This window comes from Pithys albifrons, chromosome 14, assembly GCF_047495875.1.
Source record: "Pithys albifrons albifrons isolate INPA30051 chromosome 14, PitAlb_v1, whole genome shotgun sequence".
Taxonomy (NCBI): Eukaryota; Metazoa; Chordata; class Aves; order Passeriformes; family Thamnophilidae; genus Pithys; species Pithys albifrons.
Window position 1 is genome coordinate 21,231,643 of NC_092471.1, and position 26,685 is coordinate 21,258,327.

The 26,685-nt window shown below is 59.9% G+C and overlaps 3 protein-coding genes across 5 annotated transcripts; 1 reads left to right on the forward strand and 2 right to left on the reverse strand.

Annotated features, from left to right (window-relative positions):
• Positions 1-1,038: 1,038 nt before the first annotated feature.
• On the forward strand, positions 1,039-14,364 carry ZDHHC9 (zinc finger DHHC-type palmitoyltransferase 9). Its single transcript, XM_071569400.1, has 10 exons — positions 1,039-1,147; positions 1,513-1,829; positions 8,629-8,789; positions 9,340-9,498; positions 10,343-10,480; positions 10,614-10,662; positions 10,941-11,043; positions 11,180-11,283; positions 11,399-11,564; positions 12,309-14,364. Exons 2-10 carry the CDS (start codon positions 1,663-1,665, stop codon positions 12,411-12,413), a joined length of 1,152 nt encoding a protein of 383 aa, XP_071425501.1. The 5' UTR covers positions 1,039-1,147; positions 1,513-1,662; the 3' UTR covers positions 12,414-14,364.
• On the reverse strand, positions 14,159-19,217 carry SASH3 (SAM and SH3 domain containing 3). Of its 3 annotated transcripts, none has more exons than XM_071569398.1 (8): positions 19,053-19,217; positions 16,786-16,881; positions 16,386-16,535; positions 16,155-16,302; positions 15,934-16,082; positions 15,603-15,809; positions 15,171-15,321; positions 14,159-15,068 (listed from the first exon to the last, which is right to left on the reverse strand). In XM_071569398.1, exons 1-8 carry the CDS (start codon positions 19,104-19,106, stop codon positions 14,881-14,883), a joined length of 1,143 nt encoding a protein of 380 aa, XP_071425499.1. In that variant the 5' UTR covers positions 19,107-19,217; the 3' UTR covers positions 14,159-14,880. The 3 variants fall into 3 exon arrangements, with proteins under 3 accessions (XP_071425499.1, XP_071425498.1, XP_071425497.1); XM_071569397.1 differs by having other exon boundaries at positions 14,159-15,065; positions 16,155-16,305; positions 19,053-19,216; XM_071569396.1 differs by having other exon boundaries at positions 16,155-16,305; positions 19,053-19,216.
• Positions 19,218-19,800: 583 nt separating this feature from the next.
• Positions 19,801-25,805, reverse strand: XPNPEP2 (X-prolyl aminopeptidase 2). Its single transcript, XM_071569213.1, has 21 exons — positions 25,621-25,805; positions 24,758-24,831; positions 24,556-24,666; positions 24,407-24,470; positions 24,115-24,219; positions 23,888-23,974; positions 23,640-23,786; positions 23,429-23,530; positions 23,237-23,318; positions 22,701-22,896; positions 22,452-22,541; positions 22,251-22,360; positions 22,087-22,164; positions 21,940-22,011; positions 21,772-21,832; positions 21,543-21,612; positions 21,331-21,435; positions 20,883-20,942; positions 20,632-20,708; positions 20,430-20,525; positions 19,801-20,153 (listed from the first exon to the last, which is right to left on the reverse strand). The coding sequence occupies exons 1-21, from the start codon at positions 25,664-25,666 to the stop codon at positions 19,947-19,949; spliced, it is 2,040 nt and encodes a 679-aa protein (XP_071425314.1). The 5' UTR covers positions 25,667-25,805; the 3' UTR covers positions 19,801-19,946.
• Between the last annotated feature and the right edge of the window lie 880 nt (positions 25,806-26,685).

Here is a 26,685-nt window from a genome sequence, read left to right on the forward strand (position 1 = left end):
CAGCCACGGAGGGGGCGGGGGCGGTGTCGGTGCTCGGTCAAGGCCGGCACACGGCGGGATCACCCGCGCCCGCATCCTCCTCCTCCTCCTCCATCCCGGCCTGGGCGCGCAGGGGGCTCGGGGGCTGCCGGAGGGACAGGGAGAACGAGCTGCTCCCCATCTGCTCCCGTCTCCATAGCAACAGCCGCGGGAAAAGTTCCTTACTTTCCCCTCGGATTTGACGCTCCGGGCCCTACCCTCGCTGGCAGCCACGTGCCCGTGGGATGGACGGTGGGATAGCGGGAATGGGATACAGGGAATGGATACGGTGATGGATTAACGGGGATGCGCCACCGGGGATGGGTTCCTGGGGATGGAGTAATAGGGATGGGGTACCGGGGATGGGATACAGGGGATAGGATACCGGGAATGGGGGACAGCGAATGGGATACTGGGGATGGAGTAACGGGGATGGGGTACCGGTGATGGGATACCGGGGTGACCCCCCACCCACCCCCAGGGCCTGGGTGTGCGAACCCGCGGGAAAACGGGCCCCAAAATGTGGGAGTGGCGTGGGGAGGGAGCCCCGGCGGGAGCATCCCGTACGCTCCCCGCGGCGCTGGCGCTCGGCAGCCCGGTCCTTGTGGGCTCCCGGTGCGAGACAAAATGGAAAAGAAACTGGGAACTGGGGAGCGGCACCGGCCGGGCCCCGCCGGGGGCTGCACCGGGGGTCTGGCGGGAGCCGCCGGGACAAACCGCGTAGGCCCCGCTCCTCTTTCCGCCCGGCCCCGCCCCCGCCACGTGCGGTGCCCCGACCCCGCCCCGCCTCGCCTTGTCCGCACCGGGGCAGGGCCGTCCACGCGGATTGACAGCGCGCCTGGCCAATGAGCAGGCGGGAAGCGGAGGGGCGGGAGGAGCGTACGCGGAGTGGCAGCGCGGGCAACCAATAGGCAGGCGGAGCGCGCGGCGGGGTGGGGGGGGCTCCGCGGAGTGACGCGGAGCGTCACCAATGGGCGGGCGGGGAGCGGCTGGGCGGGGCGGAGCGCGCGGCGCGGCCAATGGCGGCGGTGGCCCCGCCCCCTCGCGGCGCGGGGCGTGGCAGCCCCTCCCGGCGCGGACGGAGCGACCGGCGCGGCCCGACCGGCCCCGGCACCGGCACCGGCACCGGGTGAGCGGCGGCGCGGGGCCCTTCCTGCCCCTCCTACCCATTTCCTTCTACCGTCTGCCCTCCGGGTCCCGGTGCGCCCGCGGGGCGGGGGCTGCCCTGCCCTGCCCTGCCCTGCCCTGCCCTGCCCTGCCCCGTCCCGTCCCGTCCCGTCCCGTCCCGTCCCGTCCCGTCCCGGTGCGGAGCCGCCCCGCCGCGCCCTCCCGCCCAGCCGAGGAGCTCCCCGGCCGCACCCGCGCCCCCTCCGCGGTGGTTCCCGGGGCGCCGCCCCTCCCGGGCGGGGTTTCCATGGCGACGGCCGCAGCCCCCCGCCCCGCTGCCGCCGCCCCGGTGCTGACCGAGCGCTCTCCCCGTTGCCTTTCCCGCAGCCGCCTGCCCAACCCAGCCCAGCCCAGCGCGGCCCCGCGGGGCCCCGATGATGCCGGGGGCGCGGGCGGCGGAGCAGCAGCAGCAGCGGCAGCGGCAGCAGCAGAGCTCGGACGTTCGGCGGCCGCCGCCGCCCCAGTGACTGCCCCGCCATGTCGGTGATGGTAGCGAGGAAGAAGGTGGTTCGGAAATGGGAGAAGCTGCCGGGCAGGAACACATTCTGCTGCGACGGCCGCATCATGATGGCCCGGCAGAAGGGCATCTTCTACCTGACGCTCTTCCTCATTCTCGGCACCTGCGCCCTCTTCTTCGCCTTCGAGTGAGTTCTCCCGGGAGCCCCACGGGACGGGACGGGGATGGGACCAGCCCGGGCACGGGAGCCTGGCAAAGAGGAGCCTGGCACAGCGCGGCTGTCCCTGTGCAGATCTGCCTCTCACCCTCCGCTGGGAGGCTTTGGGGAGGACGGGCCCTGCCCGTGGAGTGACACAGGCCCTGCCTGTGGGGTGACACGGGCCCTGCCTCCCCGTGGGTCACACTTCCCTGTGTTGGGACCCTGCAGGGTGACACTGGCCCACTGTCCCCACGGGTCGCCCTTTCCCCCGTGTAGGGCTTGGCAGTCCCGAGTGCTCCTGGCCGTGGGATGGTTGGGGTGCAAGAGCACTGCTGCTGCAGCCCCGGGGCCAGCCCATGTCCCTGCCCGGGGAGGATGTGCAGCCCCCGTGCCAGCCCCACTGAGGAGGGGACCCTGCTGGGGGACTAATGAGGAGAGAGGTTGGTGGCTCCAGGGCTCCTGCCTGTCCGACCTTCCCCCAGTGCTGCGCTGCAGCAGAGCCTCCACAACCAGAGCCCCCCTGGTATTTGGGGAGGGCCCAGCCACCCCCTAGATCAGCTCGGCAGCCTAAAGACCTGCAGCCAAAACTTTGGATTCTGCTGAAGGAGAGGGACCTGCCCTGTCCTGTCAGCTCTCCTTGGGAGCTGGGCTGGCCTTAGACTACAATCAAAAATCAAACAAAAAGAGAAAAGCCTCTGTTTGCCTCAGCCAAGGCTGTGGAAGGCGGCAGAACACCCCAGTTGTCTGGTTTGAGGATGAAATTAGATCAGCTAAACAACTGCAAAACTTCCCTTCCTCAGCTTCCATGGGCATGTTTGTGTTTTGGGGCAGGAAAAGGGCCAAAACATGATTGGATAACATAAAAGCTCCTTAAGTCAGGAAAATTGAGTGGAAGGAGCTGCTTGATGGCTAAGCCCTGGCTATCCCTGCAGAGCCATAAAGCCCCTTGGCCCAGATGTTGGCCTCTTTGGCATCTTCTCCAGGCCAGGACACTGGTCTCCACAGCACCTGGCCCGGCATGGCTCTCCATAGCTCCCTGCCCAAATTATCCTTGGCTCAGTCTGAATTCTGAGGTGCCAAGTGACACCACTCTTAGTTTGTTGTTTGGGTTTTTTTATTCCATCTGCAAAATGGACCTGAGTCTTTCTGCCTTGCAGGAAGAACTAAAAAGTGTTGCTGCTCCAGAAACATTGTTTTGAGGGACAATTGCTCTGGCTCCCTGTGGATCCTGTCCGTAGCAGGAGAGTGAATCACATCCCACTCTGCTGTGGTTGCCCTCACCAGCTGCCCCCGTGGTTGCACCAGACAGAGTGAACTCAGGCTGTGTTCCAGCCCTAGGCTGTGGTTAGTCAGGAATGTGACTGGAAATTCCTTGAGAAGCCCCTTTCCACGCACCGGGAAGCAGAGGCCTGTGGAGGGGTTTCTTGCTGCATCCAGACTGCCTAGAGTCAGAGGGTGGGCTCTGGGGAGAGTGTTGCTGGGAGCAGGAGCACCTCTGATTTTTAGTTAAATCATCTCAGGGAGACAAGGAAAAGTTCGGGAAAACCCCAAATACCCCTTTGATTCTCTCAGTGCAGAACACCTCAGTGTTTTCTGTTTGGTAAAGAGAGGGTTGCTTTGAACTTGTTTGGGAATGTTTGTATGTGGGAGAGGGATGAAATGTTGCCTTCCTATCTGGAAAGACTCCCCAGTGTCTCTTTTTCACCAGCCAGGCTGAGATGAGCAGCTCAGCTCCCTGCCTGTCCTTTCACGTGTGTTAGGGAGCTTTGGGTGAGGGTCTCAGCCTTGGTCTTTCACCGTGTTGTGCATTTGTCTCAGCTCTTGGCAAATTCTTTAGCGTTTGTGTAGAAATTCCTGGTTTCTCCCTTAAAGTTTGTGCTACAGAGGAGCGATCCGGGTGTTTGGTCTGGGTTTGGAGCGTGGCAGCCGGTGGTGGTGGGCGGAGGAGCCCTTTCCTTCCCTGCCCACTCACTGCAGGGCTGCCCGTGCCGTGGTGCCTCTTCCATTCAGCTGAATCACTTGCGCAGTCACACCTTGTCTGAGCACGGCTCCTGGGTGCCCGGGGCCAGGATCTGGAGCCAGGATCTGTCTGTCTGCTCGCCCTGCACCGGGCCGGGCTCGGTCCCGGCACTCCGAGGCTGTGCTGGCTCCGGTTACAGCGGGGGACGGTGGGGACTGGGACCCATGGAGGGGGAAAGCCACAGCCGTTCCTCGCTGGCAGGGTCCTCCCCGGCCCTGGAGTGACAGCTGTGCTCTCTGGGCTGCTGCTGCTGGTGGTTTTTTCCTCCGAGTATCTCCAGTGCCAGCAGCTGCTCCGCGGTGTCTGTGGGAGAGTGGGCTGAGCCACCTCGGCCCAGGGGGAGGGAATGTCTGTGTTTTGATCCCCAAATCCGCAGCACTGTGGTCTGGGGTCGCGAAAGTCTCTCCATCTGGGAGCGAGCAGGACACAGAGGCTGCCAGAGCTCAGTGCTGTACCTGGGATCCGGCTCCTCCCTCCTGGATAAGGCAGAGGGGGGACGGAGCTGTGCTGGCTCTGGCTCCCAGGAAGGCTCTGCAGCGACCGGAGTCCTCTGCCCAAGGACACCTCTCTCACCACCACTTTGTCAGGGAGCAGCTCCCACTGCTCAGGTCTGGTCCCTGCAGGGTCTGAGACCTTTATTTAACTAGGTCTGCTCCGTAACATGTCCCATAAAATTCAGGTCCACATCCTCTTGGCATTATTTCAGACTCCTAATGGTATATCAGCCCTGTGGTTGGGCACTTAGCTGGTAACTCTGCGCATGGTGTTCCAGCTTGAGGAGAAGCCCAGGTAAAGCACTTGTGAAATCCCTTTGGGAATGAGGATGATGGGATTCAGCATCCTCTCTCAGACTGGGAGTTCCCTTTGCAGTTTGCCAGCCTGTCTCCTGGCCTCCTGAAGTGAGTTCTGTGCTCGGGTGAAGGGAATGGGATTTTTTGTCTCCAGCTTTTCAGCACAAAACTCGATATCTGTAAATGTCAGAGGCTTTTCCAATGCCCAGGCATATTTATCACTTTGTTTTTCCTACTTTTTTATCTTTATAGAGATGAAAATGCCTTTGTTTTCTGATGAGTTGAAAAGACCTACCCTGCCTCTCATGTGACTTTATTTTTCAGTTTTGATTTCCAAACCCCTGAGACCCAAGACTGACAGAGAGGCCTCTGAGCTGGTGTTCCCTCTGGTTAGATCTGTGACAGGCGTGGTCAAAACTTACACATGAGTTGATCGGTGCTTTTTAATCATTGTAATTTCTTTTGCTAAAGATGAACTTGATAGTGTCCAGAGTTCAGCTTGTTTCACTCCTGTTTGTACGTGCAGTGGCTGCTCATGGGGTTTGAATGGACCTTTTTCTCATATGTGGGTTCCTGCTCAGGAGGTGACTTCACCCTCCCTGCAGCCTGCACATCCTCTGTGGCACCCCAGTTCCCATGTGGATCTTGGGGTGATCTGCCTGTGCAGTGATTGGATTTTTAGGGGAAAGAGCAATAGCATTGGCATAATGTGTCTGTCTCCTGCCTCAGTCAGGTCAGAACACGTGGTGTTGTGCTGGCAGTTGATACGGGTCTGTGTAGTGAGGCTTTCTGTGTCACTGCTAGCAGATTGGGAGAGGCTCCATGGGGAGCTCCAGCTCTGCCTGGTGCTGCTGGGAAGAGTCTGGGCACAGCCTTGTGTGAACCTGGGCTTCGAAGCAGCCACCTCCTCACCACAGGCACAGCAGTTCCTGGACACCTTCCCAGAGCTGGGAGGTGCAGGTGACTGAAATGCCCTGGTGAGGGTCAGACATTTGGGAAAGATCAAGCTCTGCTGGCACTCAGGGTGTGGTTGTGCCATAGTTTAGGAAAGTTAAACAGGTGATTTGCAGTTGAGATATGAGTGAGTGATACTGTGAAGCTTGTGCTGAGCCCAGCTGGGGCCTGTGCAGAAGGTGTACTGCCTGGTGGCTGTCACCGCAGTCCCTGTCACCCCAGTATGGTGGCTTTCCCCTTCCTTCAGGGCTTTGCTCAATGTGCTGGTTACAACAGCCTTGCTCAAGTGGGCACAAAATAACTGGCCAAGCACCATAACTTGTGGCACCTCCCAGCTGCTTCTCCCCCCACACCCCATTCCAATGATCTCTTTGTTAAGCCTTCCTGCCCCCAGCTCATCCCCCTGTGATGATGAATTGCGATAGTGCTGTTATTGTCTGCTTGTTGGTGACAAAATGCTCCAGAGCACAGATATGGTGCTGGGAGTGGGAGAGGAGCATCCTCACATACCAACAGAGAGTCTCTGTTGGCTCTGAGCTTTCCCAAACAAAAAATCTTTAAAATGTCTGTTCCTGAGCAGTGAAATCATGCAGGAGATGAGGCATAGGCTGAAGATACCCCAGTATTAGTGAGCACCTGAACACCAAATCAAGACCTTGTGTGGTTACTGACCCTGCTGTGGACACGTTCCCTGAAAGTCACTTCCTTCAGAGTGAGGCCCCATCAGCACAATGGGATGGGAGGCACATGGTGGGCTCCATTTTGGGTTTCACGCTGGGCCTTGGGATGTGTTTTCAGTGTGGTGGGAGCTCCTCTGGCTTTCTCACCTGTGCCCTCACCTGTGAGGGGCCACAGAAGCCAGCCCAGTTAAGGGAAGTTAAGCTAAGCCCATGTGGAAGCAGGAGCATTGTGGCTCAGCTTTAACACAGTTCATGGATCCACATTTAAACCCACAATATGTTCATGTTGTCACAGCAGTTCCAAAAGCTGTCATGTCAGCTGAACAAGGGTCAGGCTGTAGCCCTTTGCTGCACAGTGTCCAGATTTTCAAGGAATAATCACAGAATCACTGAACATTTAGGTTTGAAAAGACATCCAACATGATCAAGTCCAACCTTTGAGTGACTTCCACTTTGTCAACCAGCCCAGAGCACTGAGTGCCACATCCAGTCATTCCTTGAACATCTCCAGGGATGGTGACTCTACCACCTCTCTGAGCAGCCCCTTCCAAAGCCTGACAACGCTTTCAGTGGAGAAATTCCTCCTGATGTCCAACCTGAACCTCCCCTAGCACAGCTTGAGGCTGTTTCCTCTTACTCTGTCACTTGATACCCAGCAGAAGAGGCCAAACCCATATTACATGTTCCTAAACCCATATTTCTACCCCAAATAGCCTGCAAGGTTTCTGTTTACTCGCTACTGCCTCGCAGGTCTCCCTGGACTTTGCCCTTGCAAAGGGAGTGCAAAGTTATCTTTGGCTGCCTGAAGACGATAAGCTCAGCCCTCTGACTCTCTGGCTGTGGGCAGGACTTGGCATGAGGACGTCGTTTTGGGGAACTGCAGAGTGTGCCGTGTCTGAAATTAAGGATACTGGTTTAGGGGACAGGGCCTGTGCCTGGCTGTGGGCGCTTGGTGTTGCACCTGTGGCTGAAGTGTGCTGTAGCTCCAGTGTGCAGCTCTTCTGTCCCTGTGACGTGCTGGCGACAGTTCCTGGAGTCAGGCAGTGGCCTGGTGAGCATTCCTGTGGGGGGCCTGCAGAGCTGGAGCTGGAAGCTGCATTGTGTTTGGGGAAGCTGTGGTGGGAATGCTGTCCAGAATTAAATAGTCAGTGCTGTGGAGCTGAAATGGCCTTGCTTGGGATGGCAGCCCCTCCTGGGAACCACAATCTCTGTCCTCAGTAGCCTGATTCTCTCTTGGAGAGTAACTGTGGAACAGGACTCTGGGTTAGAAAAGAAAGGGTGAGGGGTGGGTCTAGGAAAGCCAGGTGTCTGAAAGTCTGAGTGCTCAGCTGCATCAGGAGACCCCTGGGGAAAGGACGTGTGAGCAGAGAGGTAAGACATGGTATGAGTGGTGGGATTTGGATGAGGTTTCCTTTAAACCACAGGAAAGCTCCCCAACATCAGTGGGGTTTTCTGAAGGAATCAGGGTAAAAATGTGTTTTCTTTCAGCCCAGTATGTCTCTAAACCATGACTTCTGCCCAGGCCTGTGCTGTATGGGAACATGGCTGCAGATGTCTGGGAGCAGCAGGGCTGCCATGAGATGAGTCCCATGCTCTCTTTGCACTTCCTCCACTGGGAGGATCAGAACCATAAACTTCTTGTCAGGCCTTGCTGCATTTATGGAGCAAACAAACCTTGTGCCATGTTCCCTCTTGAGCTTGGGAGGTCTTGGAGGAGGAGCCTTTCTGCTTTATTTGGACCTTTTCAGTCCCTTGCCTCAGAAAAGGCAAAGGCAGACAGATGTCTTGTTGCATGGGAATGTTGCACTTCCACAGGAACCCGTTCCTGAGAAGCACAGGATGCAGTTAATCCCAGTAATTTCTGTGGTACTGGAAGCTGCTGCCCTTTAGGGGCCAGCCAGAGATTCCCACCATCCCCATGTCCTTCCATGCCTTCTGATTCTCTCTGTTGGTGGGTCCTTGACCAGGCCTTGGGTGCTTCTCCCACAAGTCCAGCCCATCCCTTGGCAGCAGGGGTCTAATGGGTATGGCCCCGCCAGCTGCCTGGCCATGTTTTGGCATCAACCAAAACGGGAGCTGAAAACAGAACAAATGCTGGGAAGTGTCTATGCCTGGCTGGTGTAAAACCCAGCAGGGCTATGCTGGTGCCTGGTCACTGGAACTGCCGCAGGAGTGTTCCCCTGTGGTGGTGGGATCAGAAGGATGAGCTGAACAGCTTCTCTGCTCCAGATCTAAGCAGTGCTCAGGAGCGCCCGGGCTTTGATGCCGTGCCAGGCGCTCAGCCCGGTGCCGGCAGACTCCAGACTGACTCTGACTCATCGGCTCCTGCCTCGTGTCCGCAGGTGCCGGTACCTGGCTGTCCAGCTGTCCCCAGCCATCCCCGTGTTTGCAGCAGTTCTCTTCCTGTTTGCCATGGCCACACTGCTGCGGACGAGCTTCAGCGACCCCGGGGTGATCCCAAGGGCCCTGCCTGACGAGGCAGCCTTCATCGAGATGGAGATCGGTGAGTGTGGAGTGGCCAAACTGGTGAGGGCTGCAAAAGCATCTGTATTTCTGGCATATTTTCAGGCTACAGTCCCTGCAGAGCCTTTCTTCCTGGCTGGACCTCCAAAAGTGAGGGTTGCCCCAATCTCCTGGTTCATTGTGCTTGGACAAGTCTCAAAGAGGAGGCACAACATACCTGCATCTCTCTCTGGGAACCCTTTCACCTGCTGCTTTCTCTCCCATAGCCATGTTCATACCAACTTTAGTTTGCTTTTGGGAAGGGGTGGTGTGGTGCCTTAAATCTCTCAGATAATAGAGGAGTTTTGGTGGATGCAGGTGACAACCAACCCCTAGCCCCCACTCAGCATTCCCATGAAAGCTCTGTCATTCCTTTTCCTGCCTCCAAGCTGCCAGGTTGGCTCTGACCCTCATGAGCGAAGCTGCAGCCACTGGCTCCTGAGCCAACAGGCTCTGATCCCGCTGGTAGGAAAGGCAGGGAAGTGAGTTGTTGTTCTAGGCCTGTTGTGTTGTAGTAGCAGGTCTGATCTGTGCCCGGTTCTCCCTGGCAGAGGCCACCAACGGGACGGTGCCGCAGGGTCAGCGCCCGCCCCCGCGCATCAAGAACTTCCAGATCAACAACCAGATCGTGAAGCTCAAGTACTGCTACACGTGTAAGATCTTCCGCCCGCCCCGCGCCTCGCACTGCAGCATCTGCGACAACTGCGTGGGTGAGTGGAGGGCTGGGCCTGCTCCTGCCCCAGCTCCTTTGGGAGAGCCTTGGGAAGAGGTGGAAACCTGCACCTGAGCTCATGCTGGGCAGGTCTGGAGTGGTGGTGTGTCCAGACAGGGACAGACTGCCTTGTCTTACAGTGAAGGAGCTTGAAGTTTGCCTGGAGAAGAACCTAGAGCCAGGTGGTTCCTCTTTGCCAGGACTTTGGCAATAACTAGTCTAAGTCCAAGTGCTCCATGTACATGTGCAGCCTATTCTTGGGTTCCACTGGACTCTGTGGCCTTGTGGGTCTGAGGGGTTCCAGTTGTGTCTTGGGTGACAGGGACTCCTTGATCAACACAGGGATCGTGCCTTTCTATGGAATGGCCTTGTCATTGTCCTGTGTATATAATTGGCTTGTGCTCAGCATTGCTGTTCCAGGCAGAAATCCCTTTCCTCCTCTTCAGATTCCCAGCCTTTGTGTGTTTATGCAGTTCCTTGAACCCTATCCTGATTATTCCAGTAGGTGTATAGTGGATTGGGAAACAACCTGAGAACTCCCAAGCCTTTACCTAACCTGTGTGCTGTGGCTGTTGTACCCCAGGAAGAGAAGACACATTAGGGGCCAAGTTCAAACTCTCTCCTAATGCACAAAATGACCCACTATAAAATGATTTTAGACTTTCTGACCTGGCCTCCCCTCCTGGAAAGGGAGTCAGAATATGGGATCCTGAAAGCAGAGGGTTGGACTTGGGAGTCCTTGTCAGCCTGGGAGATTTTTGAGGTGGGGGCACAGGAGCAAGGATCTGGAGGCGGGCAGGACTGTGTTGGGGTGGTGCTGATCTCCATCTTGGCTTCCCCAGAGCGCTTCGACCATCACTGTCCCTGGGTGGGCAACTGTGTGGGGAAGAGGAACTACCGTTACTTCTACCTCTTCATCCTCTCGCTCTCCCTCCTCACCATCTACATCTTCACCTTCAACATCGTCTACGTAGCACTGAGTGAGTCTGGCTGGGAGAGGGGGAGCTGGGGTATGGATGGTGGTGTGAAACCAGAGTGATGGAGTGGGAAAGGGAACTGGATTCTATGGGATGTTCCAGATTAAAAAGATCTCTCTCTCTTTTTGTCCTGCAGAATCTCTGAAGATTGGGTTTCTTAACACATTGAAGGAAACCCCAGGGACATATCCTTCACAGTGCCAAGGGCTTCACTTCTTCAAAGCTGGGGGTCAGTGGGAGCTGCACTATGGAGGGGCTGGAGCCTTGCTGCCCAGGCCACTCTAACAAGTTTCTCTGGGCATTTTCCCCACTGATGACAAGGTGGGGAGCAGTTTTGCGGCTTTTAGGAGAGTAAAGCAGAAAGCCATGGTTAAGGAGAGGAAGGGAAGTTGGTGGGCCTGGCGGTAGTGGCAGGTGGGCTTGGCCTGTTCCCAGGTTGTTCCCAGTCCTTAACTGTTCTCACTGTACTGGAGGTGCTCATCTGTTTCTTCACGCTGTGGTCGGTGGTGGGGTTAACTGGGTTCCACACCTTCCTGGTGGCACTGAATCAGACAACCAACGAAGATGTAAGTACAGACTCTTCCTCTTCCTCTGAGCCATTGTGGTTCCTTGACTCGTCACAGCTGTGCCCGCCCTGCAGGCCAAGGCAGGGCTCTGGGGGAGGGTTTCCCTGGAGCAGACCTGAGCTTGTGCCTGTTTCAGATTAAGGGGTCCTGGACTGGGAAGAACCGTGTGCAGAATCCCTACAGCCACGGCAACATAGTGAAGAACTGCTGCGAGGTGCTCTGCGGGCCCCTGCCTCCCAGGTGGGCTCTTGAGGGTGGCAGCCCTGACCTTTGACTTCCACAAGCACTTCTGCTGGGAGAAGAGGTGGGATTTGGGGAGGCATGGGTCTCTGATGGTATGGCTCTGTTCTTGCAGTGTCCTGGACAGACGGGGCATCCTGCAGCAGGAGGAGAGCACAGCTCAGGAGGGGCTGTGCCCACGGGGGCCGGGCACACAGGAGCCCCCGGCCACGCAGGGCCCCAGGCAGGCTGAGGAGAGCGGCATGAAGCAGCAGGATGGCAGCATTCCTCCCCCCAGTGCTGTGAGTCATTCCCTCGGGAGCTGGGAGGCCTCTGGGACAGTGAGAGAAAGCTGAGAGTGACTTAGGAAGGACAAAACAACACGGGGTGGGTGTGCTGAGAGGCTGACGGTGAAAAGCCTGTTTGCTCCAACCCTGGAAACCAGTGCCTCTTGGTTTCCTTGGATTTTCTCAAAGGAGATCACAGCTGGCTGCAGTTTTGGAAATCAGTCCTGCCATGAGAGCGCTCAGGAGCTGTCACCCCTGGGGCTAGGAGGGGCTAAGGAGGTGTGGGATGTTGCAAGCATCTTGTTCTGGTGCTCCATGTCCTGGGAAGGACCCTCACAGGTGTGGGATCTCTGTCCTTGGAGAAAGCTGTTATGGCCCTGAGCAGCCTGCTCTGTGTTTGAAATCAGGCCTGCTTTAAGGACGTGGTTGGACAGGAGACCTCCAGAGTGCCCTTCCCATCTAAATTATTCCATGACTGTGGTGGGAAATGGCTGGGCCTGCTCCTGCTTGGGCATGAGCTGCTGCTTCTCTGGTGGACACAGTCCAGACCACTTCTGCTGGAGCTGTCCAGTGCTCCAGCTCTTCCCAAAGCTGCTGTTGTTTCTGTTGGGGGACCCGTGGTTTCTCCTTTTCCCAAGCCCAGCCAAGACTGCTGCTGGTGGAACTGGGGGCAGGAGCAGAGCAGTGGGCCCTGTATGCTCAGAGAGGTGCTCTGTACTGGGGTGTGTTCCTGCAGGTCACTCTCTCCTCTCTCCCCAGGTCACTGCACCGTCCCTGAGTGACACTGAGATGCTGGAGGAGAAGGAGCGAACGCCTGGGGAGCCCCCAGTGCCCTCCTCGGACGCTGGGCGAGTGGAGCACTAGCATCTGCTTGGAAGGGAGAACTTTCTTGTTATGTCTAATCAAGGCTGGAAGTGATGGAGGAGAGGAGGAGAAGGGCTGAATGGCAGGCACCCGATTTCCCATGGCCATTTTGCTTTAGTCATTACGCACCACGATGTGGACTGTAGCTGGCCTCGTGTGGTGGCACGGAACAGCGAGTGTGAGTGACACCCTGACCACCACAGGGCACTGCCACTGCCGAGGCAGGTCGGCCTGTGGCCAGGGCTGGGCCTCTGGCTCTGCAGGCTGTCCTGGATGCTCCATCCTGACTTGGGGCTCGGGCTGTCCAGCTGCCTGGCCCCAGCTCTGACAAGGCAACTTGTGGTCCAGCATCTCAGCAGTTAGGGCCAGCCTGCTCCTCCTGCTGAGGAATCCCCATGGAAAGGGGAAAGCAATCATGGCAGTAGCATACTCTCTCCCCTCCTCCCTCCTTCCTCTAATCTGTGACGTTGTTTTGTGGTTGGCGTGGCAAGGCTTGTCAGGAGACATTTTGGTGCCCAAAGGACCCAAACAAGTGGGAAGGAGTTCTGCTGGCAGCGTTTTTTAAGTAGCTTTCTTCCTGTCCTCCTTTTCATGTGACATAGCCGGGGCAGCAGCTGTGATGGGGACCCTCCTTCTCACCCTGCCCTGGGGCTCACACTGGCTCAGGGGCTTGAGGGAAGGAGCAGGCAGCCCCCTGCCCTGTGCTGGCTGCAGAGCAGTTGTGCCAGGGTGTACTGAGCTGCAGGGAAGGGTCTGCCTGTGCCACTGTGCTTCCTGGCTGGTGCTGGGGCTGTGTTTGCTGCTGGGTGTCCACACTGAGCCGTCTTCTTGCCCTGGAATGGCCGCTCTGCAGAACCTCAGCCCTGATTGTGTGTTGTGTCATTGCATTCCCATGTGCCCCCCTGCCTTGCTCTGCAGTTCTCAGCCATCCCAGACTGGCTTTGGGAGCCTTGGATCTTCCTGGGACTGTGCTGGCTGCCCAGAGATGGGCTGTGTGGTGTCAGTCACCTGTGTGTCCTCAGCAGAGTGAGAGGAGAGGCTGTGGGGGGACACTGGGAGAGCTCCATGCCATGTCAGCTCTCCTCCTCCCCTGCCCCACTCCCTGGGGCTACCACAGAGTCCAGCGGTAGAGGAGAGGCCATGCAATGCTCTGGCAGCTCCCTGTCCCACACCACGAGTGCTGGGCACTCCTGTGCCTCCCTGTAAGTGTGTGGTGGATGGTGGCAGGTGGAGAGTGTCCTGCCTGGCCAGTCCTGTGTATGTCTCCATGATGCTCCTGCCTGGCATGGGAAGCTGGTGCTGCTCCGTCCCTGGCCTCGTGCCATCCTGCTTTCAGCAGTGGTGTGGAGCAGGGCAGCAGGGAGGAGCCTGCTTCCCTCCAGAGCCTGGCCTGTGCCTCCCACCTCGCCCCCCCTTCCCTGGCCCCTTGCAGCGTGACCCTGGGCCTGGCTGGCAGCAGGTGATGGTGGTGTTTGACATGGTGTTAATGTGGCACCGGCGCTGCCCCCTCTCCTGCAGTGCTGGGTCTCCTCTCCTGGTGAGAGGGCAGAGCTGCTGCTCTGGCTCTGGCCGTAGGTCTGTGGTGGCCCTGCAGCTGCTCCTGGCCACCCTGCCATGGTCCTGTAGCCAAGCCTGGTCCTGTCCCATCCCCCCAGGACAGGGGTCCTGCATCTGGCTCCGTGCACCCCACCGGCTGTGGGAGCCACCCCAACACGCTACTGACCAAATCTCAAATTTGGTGTGAAAAAGTGTATTTTTTGACTGCTGCTCCTTGTTCCATGCAGTGTGTAGGGTGCTGCCTGCCGGGATTACCATGCCAGTGGAGTCTGCCTGCACTGGCTGGGGTCTCCAGAAGGAAGGAGGGGTGGGGCGAGGATTGGGGTTCTTTATTATTTTCTTCTTCCTTTTTTTTTATTTTAAAACAATGAAGGAAACTTAATTGGTTTGAAAATGGCTGAGCTGTAGCCCCTGCATGTATGTGCCACCCCAAGCCAGCTGACTCTTCCCCCTTCCCTGTTCATTTCCAGCCTCTCCATCTCACACTTCCACGGTGTCTTAGCTGTGTTATTTGCATCCTGCACTCCCGTGGTGAGTGAGGGCAGGTCTCTGTGTGCCCATGCCGAGCAGTGACAGTGTCCTGGGAAGGTTTTGGTTGCCTGCAGGCACTGCTCCTGTCCCCAGCTTCCTCCTCGAGCCTGCTGGCAAATCCAGGAGCAGCAGCCCATGCTTGTGATATCTTGCTGGAGAGCGTGGTACCTTGGGGTGCCCCGAGTCCCCACGCTGGGGCAGCAGTGCTGGGCAGCACTGTGCAAAATGTCCTGGGGGTACAGCACTTGGCTGTGGTGCCAGGGCCGAGCCAGGCCTTGAGGTCCCACTGCTGGTGCTCCCCTGTCCCCTGCCAGCAGCTGTCCCCTCCAGTCTGTCCCCGCTGCCAGGGCCAGAGCGGAAAGCAGCAGTGCCAGCAGGCTCAGGGGGACTCTGCCATGGAGAGAGCCCCCAGCTGCTCCTCAGGACCCCCAAGCTCGGCCTCCTCCCGGCTGCCATCCAGGGTCTCCGATCCCTCAAAGCAACCGGAGTCCCGGGGAATGTCCCCTTTGGACTCTAAAGGTGATGGCAGGGCTTCGGAGCTGTCACCGTCCTCCGGCTCACTGGCTGCTGGGAGAGGGGCCGTGGCATTAGTGGTGCTGCTGGGATGCCCAGTGCAGGGGGGTTGTGGATGGTGTTGGGGGTCTCCCACCCCCTCCCGGAGGTTCTTACTGTCATAGTCAAGGAGGAGCTCAGCGGCTGTCAGCAGCTTGGCCCGGTGCTGGGGGTCTGTGATGTGCAGCTCATTCAGGTGGGTCTCCTTCAGCTCCTTGAAGTCCTCCAGAGTCTGGTACCCATTCAGCAGGAGGGTGGGAGTGTGTTCCTGGGTGGGGGACGGTGGGCAGGGGTGAGTGGGGCTCCAGTGGCTCTTCTGGTCCCTGGTGCTGGCCACATGACTCCCACCTCGATGCAGGTCCATGGTAGGCACTTGCCCCCACATCACTCAGAAACACCCCTTGTGTCCCCTCTGTGCCCCTGGGGTGCTCAGTGTGGGGACCCACAGGGATGGGGGATTGTAGAAGGGAGCAGAGAGGGTTGGTCCCACTGCTGACACCCTGGGCATATGCTGGGTGCCACTGTTCCTCCATGGCCCCTGTCCCTCACCTGCAGGTTGATGCGCTCCAGCAGCTCATGGAGGGTCTTGGGCTTGAGGCGTTTGCTCCGGCTGGAGCCCCGGCTCCTGCGGGCAGGGACTGTCTCCTCAGGGATCACATCCACGTAGATGAACTTGAAGGAGCCCACCCTGTTGTTGAGCAGCCCAGTCCAGGTGCCCACAGGTGGCTTCTCAATGATGCCAATGATGTCCCCTTTCTGGGCCAAGAGAGATGGGGTGTCAGTGAGTGCAGGCTTGGGGATGGTTGGGGAACACCCCTATCTCAGAGGGGTCTCCAGCAACCCCTCCTCCCTCCCCCAGGCCATGGTGGCCATGGCTTACCCGCAGCTTCAGCGAGTCCTTGTCGTAAGGGCTGGGGGTGAAGTCAGTGTGGACGCGGGCGCGGCCACAGAAGGGGCCGGTGTAGGCTGGGACACTCTCCTCCAGCTGCAGGCTGTCCCGGGGGTCACCAGGGCTGGCAATGTCACTGCCTGCAGAGAGGAGGGGGTCAGGATTTGCTCTGCTGGCGACTCAGACCAGTGTTCTGCTGGGGCTGGGCTCACTGCTGGACAGTTGGCGGCTCATGGCTGGGTGCCCGTCCTCCTCCTCCTCCAGCTCCAGGTACGACAGGGGCATCTTGTCGTGGCTCCTTTCCTCCAGGCTGCCGTCTGGGGACAGTGGGCACTGGGAAGCCTCCTTCTCCACCTCTCCCTGCTATGGGCACTGGAGTCAGTCTGGGAGAGGGGAATATGGCCCCTACTCACCTGTCCATGTTCCTCACAGCCCCTGCTCACCTTCCCCTCAGCCAGTGCTTTGATGGCCATCCTGCCCATCTTGCGGTTCATGGTGCGGGAGATGACTGCCCGCCACTTCCTGCCCAGCTTCGTCCCACTGCTTCGCGTGGCGTCCTCAGGGCTGGCACTGTTGTGATCATCCTCAGGGATCTGCCAGAGGGATGGAGAGTGAAGGCAGAGCTCCCCACCCCGGGCATGACTCAGTGGGGTCATACAGGGCTGTGAGACCCCAAATCCCACCGGTGCTGGAACATGGGCTGCTCCATGGTATGTGGGCCACTGGTAGGACCAGGAGTTGGGGAAACCAGCTCTGAAATAGGTTGTGCCCAGTGGGAAGGGGATGCCAGGGGAGCAGGACATGTCAAGGCATGCTGCTGCCCTGGGGAGGCTGGGAACTCACGTTCTCCTCCAGGTTGAACTCCTTCTCGCTTGGCGCAGGGGAGCTGACCTTGGACTTGGCAAAGTCCTTGAAGCTGCTGGAGCGCTGGAGGGAAAGCTAGAGGCAGGAGGGAGATGGAAAGGTGTGAGGGCTTCTCTCTGCATCCCCTGCCCCAGCTCCTCTCCTCCCTTTGGGCTGCTCTGCCCATACCAGGATGATGCCAGGGCTGAAAGAATTTTTTGACTGGCACAGTCTCCCCTATCTCACCCTACTCCAGGAGCTGCCTTGTGCTATGAGTCCCCTAGACTCGGGATGTAGAGTCCTAGTATTGCTCTCTGTCTGTGCCTGGTGCCTGTGCTGTGCCATGCAGCTGTCCCAGCACATGGGCTGGGCACTTGCTGTGGGAACACAGGGCTCTGCAGCACTGAAGCTCCCCTCAGCCATGTCCCTGCCTCTGCCTCCATGGTCAACTCCAGGACTGAAAGTTTCCCGATTTCTGCCTGTGAATGTCTCTGACAGCCCAGAGAGCACCCTCAGCTGACTGAGTGTCATCTTCACGGTTCAGCCATCGAGGCAGGCTTTGAATCTCAGCTGTGCTGCACTCCTTTGCCCCTGCTCTTTGCAGTCTTCCCTGTGCCCCCTGCCTGACTCCATCTCCACGTCCTCGGGTGCCTGTCCTCCATGGTTTCTCCGTGACAGGAGCAACCTTGGTGACAGCCAGCCAGCATCCCAGCACAGCCACGCGGTCCCGAGTCTCCCCCATCCCTGGATGCCAGCGCCAGCACTCCTCGGGAGCCAGTTCGCGTGTTTGGGCCAGGTGAGCTCGGCATCCGCTGCCGGCAGGCTCGGAGCAGGCACCGCAGCGCTCCCTCTGCCGCCACCGCAGTGATTTCCGTTCTCAAGCGGCTGTGCCGGCTCCGAGCTCCTGCAGCGGCCGCGGCCCTTCCCGCTCCTGCAGCGGCCGCGTCCCTTCCCACCCCTGCGCACCCTGGCCCTGTGCTGGCCCGTCATTATTTTCCTCCTCGGCGCCACTGAGCATCCTTCAGCACCGTTTTTTGCCGTTCCTTGCAGAGGGCTGGCTCGCAGTGAGACACCCAGAGCATCCCCTCTGTGGCTTTACGTGGCAGGGCCAGCTCCAGGAGCATCAGGCAGAGGGGTTGCTGTCTTTTGTCCTGCTCCCACCCCAGCACCCTGAACCCAGCAGACCCCGGTGCACTGAATTGAACCTCCCGGGACTCTCCCTGCAGAGTTAAAACAGTCAGGAAAGCCGCTGCCCTGGGGCTGGAGGAGCCCTGGGGAGCCCGGCAGTGGGATGTGAGCCAGCGTGGCTGGGCTCTCTTGAAGCACGGCAACGAGAGGGAAGTGAGAGTGGCTGTGGCTGGGCAAGGGCAGGGGATGCCCACAGGGACGTGTCGGGCCAGATGGGCCACCCCACTGCAGGGAGGGGGGGCTTCACCTGGATTTCCCGTGGAAGCTTCCCAGCATGGCTGAGCTGTCATGGTGGGATGTGTGCCTGCTGTGGGCAGGGCCCTGGCACCAGGCTCTCCACTGCAACTTGCTGATGCTGATGCCAGCCTAGCAGGGCTTGGCAAAAGCTGAAGTGCCAGCTGGTGTGAGACCTGCAGGGCAATGAAGGGCTGATTGTGGCCCTCACTGGTGACTCCAGCCTCCACACAGGGTGTCCGGGGGTGGGACATGGCCGTGCCATACTGGGGGCTCTCAAGAGGCTGCGGTGCTGGCAGCTGGTGCTGCTGTGGTTCCCATCTCACAGCGGTGCTGCCAGAGGAAGCAGCCGACACACGTGACAGAGCTGCAGCCTCGACCGCAGCACCTTTGCTGTGCAAGCTGGGCTGGGAGCTGCACACCCGGCACCGCAGCCAGGGTCCCCAGGAAATGACAGGCGGCCGCCCACGCCATGGGGAACTCATGGAGAGTGGGGGCCACAGCCACCCCAACAGAGCCCCATGGATCCCACCAGCACCCCAGCAGGCACCCATGCTGATCCCAGGGACTGTGCATCCCAGCCACCCATCCCACCAGGTTGCAACCCAGGGTGGAGGTGGACAATGCCAGCACTATGTGCTGTCGAGGCCACTGTGGCTGGTGACAGCAGGGACACGCTGATGGCAGTGCTGCTCCCACGGTATCCCAGCCCCTCAGGGCTCTGCCCCAACCACCTGGCACTGGCCCTCCTGCTCAGCATCCCATGGCAGCCCACGCTTGGGCAGTTCTGGGTGTGCAGGGACATCTGGATGTGCCGGGGGCACCTAGATGCTGCCAGCACTCACCTTCCTGTGTCCTGGCTCCTTCTCCCCGGCGTTGGAGGGCTTGCGGCGCAGCATGGCACTGGGGGCAGAGGGCACAGCGCTGGGCACACTTGGGCACGTCCCGACCCTCGGCACCGGCACCGAGCCGGGAGCGCACAGGAAGCCGGCGGTCACATGAGAGGCGCTTGCAGCCGTGCTCGGGGCGGCTGCTGGGGCGCGGGCTGGGGCAGGAGGAAGGAAACCCTTCCACGGAACTGCTGCCCTGCCCGGGGCCCCCGGGGTGGGGATGGTGCCCGTGCCCTGACACCCCTCGGCCATGCTGCAGGTGGGAACAGCGGTCCCCAGCCCTGCAAAGGCTGACCGTCTCCAACCCCTCTGCCATGCCCACCCCTGTGCCTGCTCATCCTGCCCATCATGATGGCCAAGCCCTGTGTGACACCTGGTCAGGGATGTCCCCTGTGTCCCCTGCATCTGGAAGTCCTCCCAGCTCGGCATCACACCCAGATGGGACATGCTCATGGGCACCCCACTGCTGGCGCCTGCAGGGATGTCCCCAATTGGGCTGACAGCTCTGCACCCTCTCACTCCAATTCCTCCATCTTTTGCCCCAGAATTACGTGCTGCCCAAACCCATCTCCTCGATGTGAACATTGGCTTGGCCACCCCAGGGCAAGGCAGGAGGCACAAACAGGGTCACAGAAGTGGAGTTGGGGGTCATGTGGAGCAAGACTCCAGCCCCACATCCACTGGTGAGGCAGCAAGCAGTACATCAGGCACAGCAGGGCACAGCCCCCGCCCCCATTGCTCATGTTTAATCACAAACGAGCAAATAGAAAACAACAAAAAAACCGGAAGTGAGCCCAGAGGAAGAACCAGCTGCGGCAGGAGACGGGGTGGTGAGGCCATCGGCGCGGGTCACCCCTGCAGCCCACTGAGCAGCACTGAGAGCAGCGAGGTGAGGGCCAGCATGCCCGCTGTGCCAGTGGTGGTGATGCTGCTGCCCACTGGGAAGGGCTTGGTGCTCTCCTGCAGCCACTTGTACTCCTCCTCCAGCTGCTGCCGCCGCAGCTCTGGCCCCACGCTGTCACGGATCCTCTTGTAGTAGGAGTTTAGGTACTGGATCTGCAGTCAGGCACGGCGGGGCACTGGAGGGGGGCTGCCCTGGATGCTGCCACCCCTTTGGCCCTCCCCGTCCAGCTGCCCCACACCCTGATCACCAGCCCCCCCCTGCAGACCCTGTTATCCCTCTCCATCCATCCTTCTCCATCCTCATTTACCCGCTCCAACCTCATGCCATGGTCCTGGCTTCCTGTTGCATCCACTCCCCAGCCCCTGTCGCTCTCCTGTGCTGACCTCACATCCCTGCTCTGCTCTCTACTCTGAGCACCACCCCCATACCTGCTCTGGGGACAGGAGACTGAGGTCGATGAGTTTGCGGTCGTAGGGCACCAAGGACACCACCTCAAAGGTCAGGAAAGGCTTCTCACTCTGGTGCTGCCATAGAGAGGTGTCATGGGTGCTGCGCCGGGGGGCCACACCCCTGACTTGATGCAGCTCCCCATGCTGTGCCACCCTCATGGCCCCAGCCCCATCGCCCTACCTTGGTCTGTGCCTCCACCACGAGTGCAACATCCTCAATGCGGATCCCAAACTCACCATCCCGGTAGTATCCAGGCTCTGAGGGCAGAGAAGGCACCTGGTGAGCCTACAGCCCCGATGTCTCCCCCTAACTCACCCCAGCAGGGCCAAATCTCGCCCCTGAGTGGGGCTGAGAGCTGACAGCCCCTCCCTGGCCTTCAGGCTGGTGTTGTCCCAGACAGCCGTGGCACTGGCCAGGGTGGTGGGACGTACCGATGGAGGTGAACATTCCAGCCACCAGTGGCACATTGTTGGACTGGAAGCCCACGGGCCCTGCAGGGACATGGGGTGGGTGAGAATTCCAGGGATGGTGTGCGCTGCAGGTACACCCTGGCAAGACCCAAGGTGCCACACCAGAGAGAACCAAGGGCCCAACACAAGGACTGTAGGTGATGCCAAGAATCACCATGTAGCCACCAACGCAAGAACTATGGTGACACCATGACAAGGATCACTAGATCATCCCGGTAAGATGGATGGGAGTCACCCTGGCAAGGATCAGGGAGTCACCCTGAAAAGGACCACAGCACACTGCAGGTAGAGGACCCACTCCTAGAAAGAGGCTGCACTGGGTGATGACAATACCCCAATGAGTTCCTGTCCTTGTCCCTGTCCCTACAGCCCAGCCCACAAGCCCAGCACCACTGCCAGTGCCACCTACACTCGTGGACTGAGAGGAAGTTGCCAATGCCATGGCCGGTTCCATGGCCGTAGTTGAGTCCAACCTCCCAGAGTGCCCGGCGGGCGAAGGACTCCACCGTTCTCCCTGGGGAATGAAGGGGTTGGATGGGGGCTGAAAACTCTGCCCTCCTGCTCCCAGTGTCAGTAGTCCTGAGCAGGGCCAGGCTGCGCAATGCTGATTTTGGCACCCACCTGCTGTGTTGGATGGGAAGACGAGGCGGGAGAGGTCGATGTTGCCCATCAGCACACGGGTGTAGGCTTCCTGCAGGGGCACAGGGCGGGTGAGCACGGTGGTGCCCGGACACCCACCCCAGCAAATCCAGTCCTGGCTGGGACTGTGGTGGCAAGTGCCACAGGGAGTCCTGGGCAGTGCAGGGGGGTCCTGGACAGCCAAGAGGGGTGCTGGATGACAGGCTGGTACCTTCTGAAGTGGGGTGGGCTCACCCCAATGCACTGTCCGAGTGATGTCTGTTGTCCCATCCCTGCAAAGCGGGGATGTGAATGGGGGCGGTGAAGTCCCAGTGCTGGCTTTGGGGGCCCCTGGATGTGGGGCCGTGATGGGGAGGGGTCTCTGTTAAAAGCTACTCACAGATACTGCCCTCCAGTGTCAAAGAGGTACATCTCTCCTGCAGACAGTGTCCGGCTGCTCTCATTGGAGGGGCTGCAAGGAAGGTCAGAGCCCTCTTCCAGCTGCCCACTGCCCACTGCCCTCTGCCCACCACTGCCCTGGCCATACCTGTAGTGGGCCAGCGCTGCATTGAGCCCGCTGGCTGAGATGGACTCAAAGCTGGGCCCGTGGCTGTGCTCCTGAGCCCTGGAAGGCAGCAGGGAGGGAGGGAGGTGCTGGGGGTCCCTGACTGCCCTTCACTGGGCATGGGGGGCTGTGGGGGCAGCACTGACCAGCGGAGGGCATCGATGTGCTGAGCCCCTGAAAACTCGTTCACCTGCCCCTGTGGGACCGCCTTCTCCAGCCACAGCAGGTACTGGATGACGGCCACTGCATCCCGGACCTGGGGCACCCGGGAGAGGACATCAGCACCCCATGCCCCCGAGTGTCCCCGTCACTGTGCAGGGGGCTGTGGGGACAGGGACAGCCCTCACATGGGCGGCTCGCAGCATCTCCTGCTCGTGCGTGTTTTTCACAGCCTTGGCCGTCATGACAGGTGAGTAGCTCTCCTCCAGCAGCTTTTCCTGCGGGGGCAGGCAGAAGATGCTATGGCCACCTGTCCCCTCAGGCCACAGGGGCTGCCACAACGCGGTGACACGGGGCCGTCCCCCAGCCTGCAGGACGTGCGTGCCCCACGGCAGGCTCAGTGCGCGGTGTCGCTGCTGCCACGCGGCAGTGCCCACCTGGGGGATGATGCCGTAGAGGCCGTAGGTGGTGTACTCGGTGCCCAGCCACACGGTGACGTTTTCCCGGGTGTAGCTGCTCAGGTGGGCGCTCACCTGCCCGTACTCCCGGAGCTCCACACACAGCGGCCCCGGGCAGTCGGAGCGCAGGGACTCCCGCGCCGCCGCCGCCAGTCGTGACCCCTCCACGAACAGGCTGGGGAGGGGGCAGCACGGGGCGGGCACAGACATGGGGGTCACCTGCTGCCTTTGGTGCCCCCGAGCCCAGCCACAGCAGCGGAGAGGAGGGCGCTGGAGGACTCAGAGGGGATGCGGGGTGGGGAATGGGAGGAGCCCTCCCTCAGGCGTTGCGGGAAGGAAGTGTGCTCAAGGTGGCTGGGAGAGGGGGATGGATTGGGAAAGATGTGGGGCTAAGGACTGAGGCAGCGGGGCTGGGTGGAGAGTCCCGTGGGGGCTGGCTCAGGAAGGGAAAGGTGGAAGTGGATTGGGTTGTGAGCCCCCTCCATTCCCTGTGTCCGCAGCGAAATGCTGCCCACCTTATGTTAGTGATGGTCAGGAGGGTGTAGGAGTAGAAGACAGGGTTGTAGGGGATGTCATCTCCACGGAGGTTGAAGAGCCCTGTCAGGAAAGGGACCTCTCTGCCTGTGACTGCCACTACATTCCCACCCCCAGGGCTTGGAGCCCACGGCATCTGCCTTGGCATCCGCCGCAGTGCCAGGGGTACTTACAGGCTGTCTCCTCCAGCCCTGACAACAGCACAGCCGTGGGACGCCGCACGTGCTGCTCCATCTGCTGCCGGATCCCGGCCACCTTCTCCTGCCAGCTGCTCCCTGGGAGCGGGGCAAGTGGTCGGCTCAGTGCAGGGACCACCATGCCCCTGGGCTGGGAGTGCTGCAGGTGAGTGTCCACCCAGCAGCTGTGGGGAGGCTGGGGTCATACCTGTGAATGCTGCCGGGAGGCTGTAAATCTCGCTGGAGGAGGGAGGGGGTCTCTGGTCACCCCACACCTGATCCACGAGGTTGGTGTCGAGGGGAAGGAGGATCCGACCAGAGCCTTGCAGAGCCTGATTGTAGCTGTTCCAGGTGGCTGGAATGGGAAGCATCTCGCAGGTGGGGGCACCTGATAATTCCATACCCAGGGCCTGCCTTCCCGTGGGCAGGGTGACCCCTGCTGTCAGCCAGACCTACCGATGGAGAAGAGGAACGGGTCCAAGCTGATGTTCCCCCCCACGGGAACCGCCTCCAGGATCCACATTGCAATGGACTCGATCCAGGCTGCAGGAGAGAGCTGGGTGGCACTGCGAGGACACACCATGTCCCAGTCTGTGCTGAGCCCAGAGGAGGCTGTGGCAGGGGCTGGGGGGGCTCCTGAGAGTGAGGGGACTCAGAAGCCCTCCATCCTGCTCCCCACTGACTTGTCCTCTGCAGCTCCCAGTTGCAGTCCAGTTCCCGCTCTGCCTGGGTCCAGTAGCGGCTGTCAGTCCACAGGGCAGCCTTGTCCTGTGTCACCACACTGGTGCCTGGGACAGGAGTGGGGGCTCAGGGGCCACCTCTCTTCTCCTTCTCTCCCTGCAGCTTGCAGGGACCCCCAGGAGCCTTCAGGGAGAGGGACCATGCCCTGCCCATGGATCCCCAGGGATGAGGACCAGAAGGAAGGGTGGTGCTTGCCTCCCAAGCAGGGACCCCAGGGTTGGGGGTTGCACTCACCTGCAGAGCCGGTGAAGCCAGTGAGCCAGCCCAGCCGGGCATCCCGCTTGGAGATGTACTCGTTCTGGAGTCAGGATGGAGCTGTGAGAGGTGGCTGTGGATGACAGTGGGGAGCAGGTCCCCAGGGGCACGGGGAGCTCCTGCCTTACCATGTGGGCATCCGTGGAGGGCACGATGTAGGCGTGGACGCTGTGGGCCTGCATGGTGTCCCGCAGTGCTGCCAGCCGTGCTGTCGTGTTGGTGGCTGTTGGTGGCAGGTACTGGTGGCACAGAAGGACATGAGCTGTGACTGGGGGGAGACGCCATGCAGGGAGTCTCAGGAACAGGGAAGGGCAGCAAGTCAGGGCTCACCGGTGGGTCCGTGGAGCAATCCCGGATGTCATTCCTGGTGGAAGGAGCCTGTGGCACCTGCCCTGCGGCACAGCCTGTGGGTGCGGCGACACCCAGGAGCCTCAAGCTGCAGCCTGGGGTCCTGCTGGCCCCTTGCTCCAGCCCAGAACTGCACCAGCCATCTGTGACCCTTGACCCCAGCCCCAAACACCAGCCAGCCCAGCTTTGAGGCTTTTTACATAAACCTGTTTTCCTGAGTTTTAGACCCAGGAATAGTGGGTCAAAAACAGTGCCAACACCGGGCTGAAGAGGAAGTAAATCTCCCAGTGCCTATGGCACGGTGGGATCATCACAGAGAACAGCTGCTGCTCACCATGCCTGGGAGCAGGGACAGGGTTGGTAGGAGCTTGTCTGGAGCAACCCAGCACTGGGGCTGTCAGAGGAGCTGGCTGACAGTGGGGTCATGCCCAGCCAGACCTGGCCCCTGCCCAGGGCTGCTCAGCACCGGGTGCCACTGCCAGAACCGCCACTCCCTGAGCTCTCCATCACCAGCTACCACCTGGCTCTTCACCTTGGGCCAGGGGTACCCAACTTGTGTCCATGGGATAATGCAGGATGGGGTCACCCTCAGCACAGGGAGGGGCTTTGGGTGCCTGCTCCCTGCACCCTGGGGGCTGCTCCTTACCCATCACCTGCCCTGAGCCTGTCTCTGGGGCAGGGGGCCAGGGTGAGCCACTTGGCACAGCCCCACTCCTGCCCCAGGGGTGAACCCCCCCCTGCTTCACCCAGAGCTGTGCCTAGGACATCCCACATCCTCTGCCTGGTTCCTGAGAGTCCCAGATATGTCGTCCCATCCCAGCACCCAGCTCATCCCTCTGGCATACCGTGGAGCAGGAGTGCCCAGACTGCGATCCAGTGCAGGGTACACATGGCTACCCTGGCAGTGCCCAGCAGGACAGGGAGCCAAGGGGACACTGTGTGTGACAGGTCCTTCCTCCTGTGTCTTTGCCCCAGGGGCAGAGGGATGTGGGATGGGAGGGACGAGGCCCCAGCCCATGTGGGTGTTGTTGTCCTTTCCATGGAAAGCAATTTCAGCTGCTAAATAAAAGCAAACAGCAAAATCAGCACAAAGTCCAAAGATCCTGCGGGAGCAGAGGTGGGAGCATGCCAGCTCAGCCTGGCACAGCCTGGTGGCCAGGGAGAAGGCAGGGAAAGTCTTTTCTTCCTGTGGAACTCCTGTTTCCTGGAGCCATGAAGAGCTGATGAGGGGTCTCTGGGGCAAGGGCCAGCCAGGCCCTGAGCCAGTCAGTCTCTTGAGCCATCCCTCCTCCTCCACAAGACATGGAGCCATGCAGAGCATCCCCCTGGCACATTGCAATCCCCACCCCAACACCCTGAGATTGGGGCTGACAGACACAATGTCTGTGTGGGGTACCCCATCATCATTGCCAACCATTACAGCTGTCAGGGAGGGCACTGTACCCATCCTCCTGGTGAGCAGGACTGGGAGCTGGCAGGACACTCAGCACACTGGTGACACCCACCCCAGTCTGTGGCTCCTGTAGCTGGCGGGGTCTTGAGAACACACAGTGTTGTATCCCCCAGCCATGGCTGGGCTCCCCGTTTTTTGGCATGGCTGTTTTTCCACTGAGGCTGCAGTAACAGTGTCAGTGACCCTGCACCAGCACGATACTTACTCCAGGGAAAAGATGGATAACACCAAGCAACACGTCAGTGTCCATCTTGCTCTTACTCCAAACTGCTGCATCCATTTGGCAAGGGACATAAAGTTCAGCAGCAGATGGGAAGCAGCCAATATCCCCACTGGGGAGCCCTGAGCTCCCAGGGATGTGGAACAAGAAGGGGACGGGAGAGGAGCAGGCAGGGCAAGGCAAGAATCCTTGTGGCCTTCAGCTGGCTGTGGGTTCCCCCACCTGCAGATGGATTGG

What these genes read in the sequence shown, in the direction of transcription:
- ZDHHC9 (XM_071569400.1), top strand. Translation starts at nt 1,663, where the DNA reads ATGTCGGTGATGGTAGCGAGGAAGAAGGTGGTTCGGAAATGGGAGAAG. An exon ending in TGCGGGCCCCTGCCTCCCAG is followed by an intron (nt 11,284 to 11,398) that starts GTGGGCTCTTGA and finishes CTGTTCTTGCAG; the next exon opens with TGTCCTGGACAGACGGGGCA. An exon ending in GCATTCCTCCCCCCAGTGCT is followed by an intron (nt 11,565 to 12,308) that starts GTGAGTCATTCC and finishes CTCTCTCCCCAG; the next exon opens with GTCACTGCACCGTCCCTGAG.
- SASH3 (XM_071569396.1), bottom strand. Translation starts at nt 19,106, where the DNA reads ATGCTGCGCCGCAAGCCCTCCAACGCCGGGGAGAAGGAGCCAGGACAC. An exon ending in AAGCACTGGCTGAGGGGAAG is followed by an intron (nt 16,306 to 16,385) that starts GTGAGCAGGGGC and finishes CAGTGCCCATAG; the next exon opens with CAGGGAGAGGTGGAGAAGGA. An exon ending in TGGAGCGCATCAACCTGCAG is followed by an intron (nt 15,322 to 15,602) that starts GTGAGGGACAGG and finishes TCCCCCACCCAG; the next exon opens with GAACACACTCCCACCCTCCT.
- XPNPEP2 (XM_071569213.1), bottom strand. Translation starts at nt 25,666, where the DNA reads ATGTGTACCCTGCACTGGATCGCAGTCTGGGCACTCCTGCTCCACG. An exon ending in ATTGCTCCACGGACCCACCG is followed by an intron (nt 24,667 to 24,757) that starts GTGAGCCCTGAC and finishes CTGTGCCACCAG; the next exon opens with TACCTGCCACCAACAGCCAC. An exon ending in AGGGCTGGAGGAGACAGCCT is followed by an intron (nt 23,319 to 23,428) that starts GTAAGTACCCCT and finishes CTTTCCTGACAG; the next exon opens with GGCTCTTCAACCTCCGTGGA.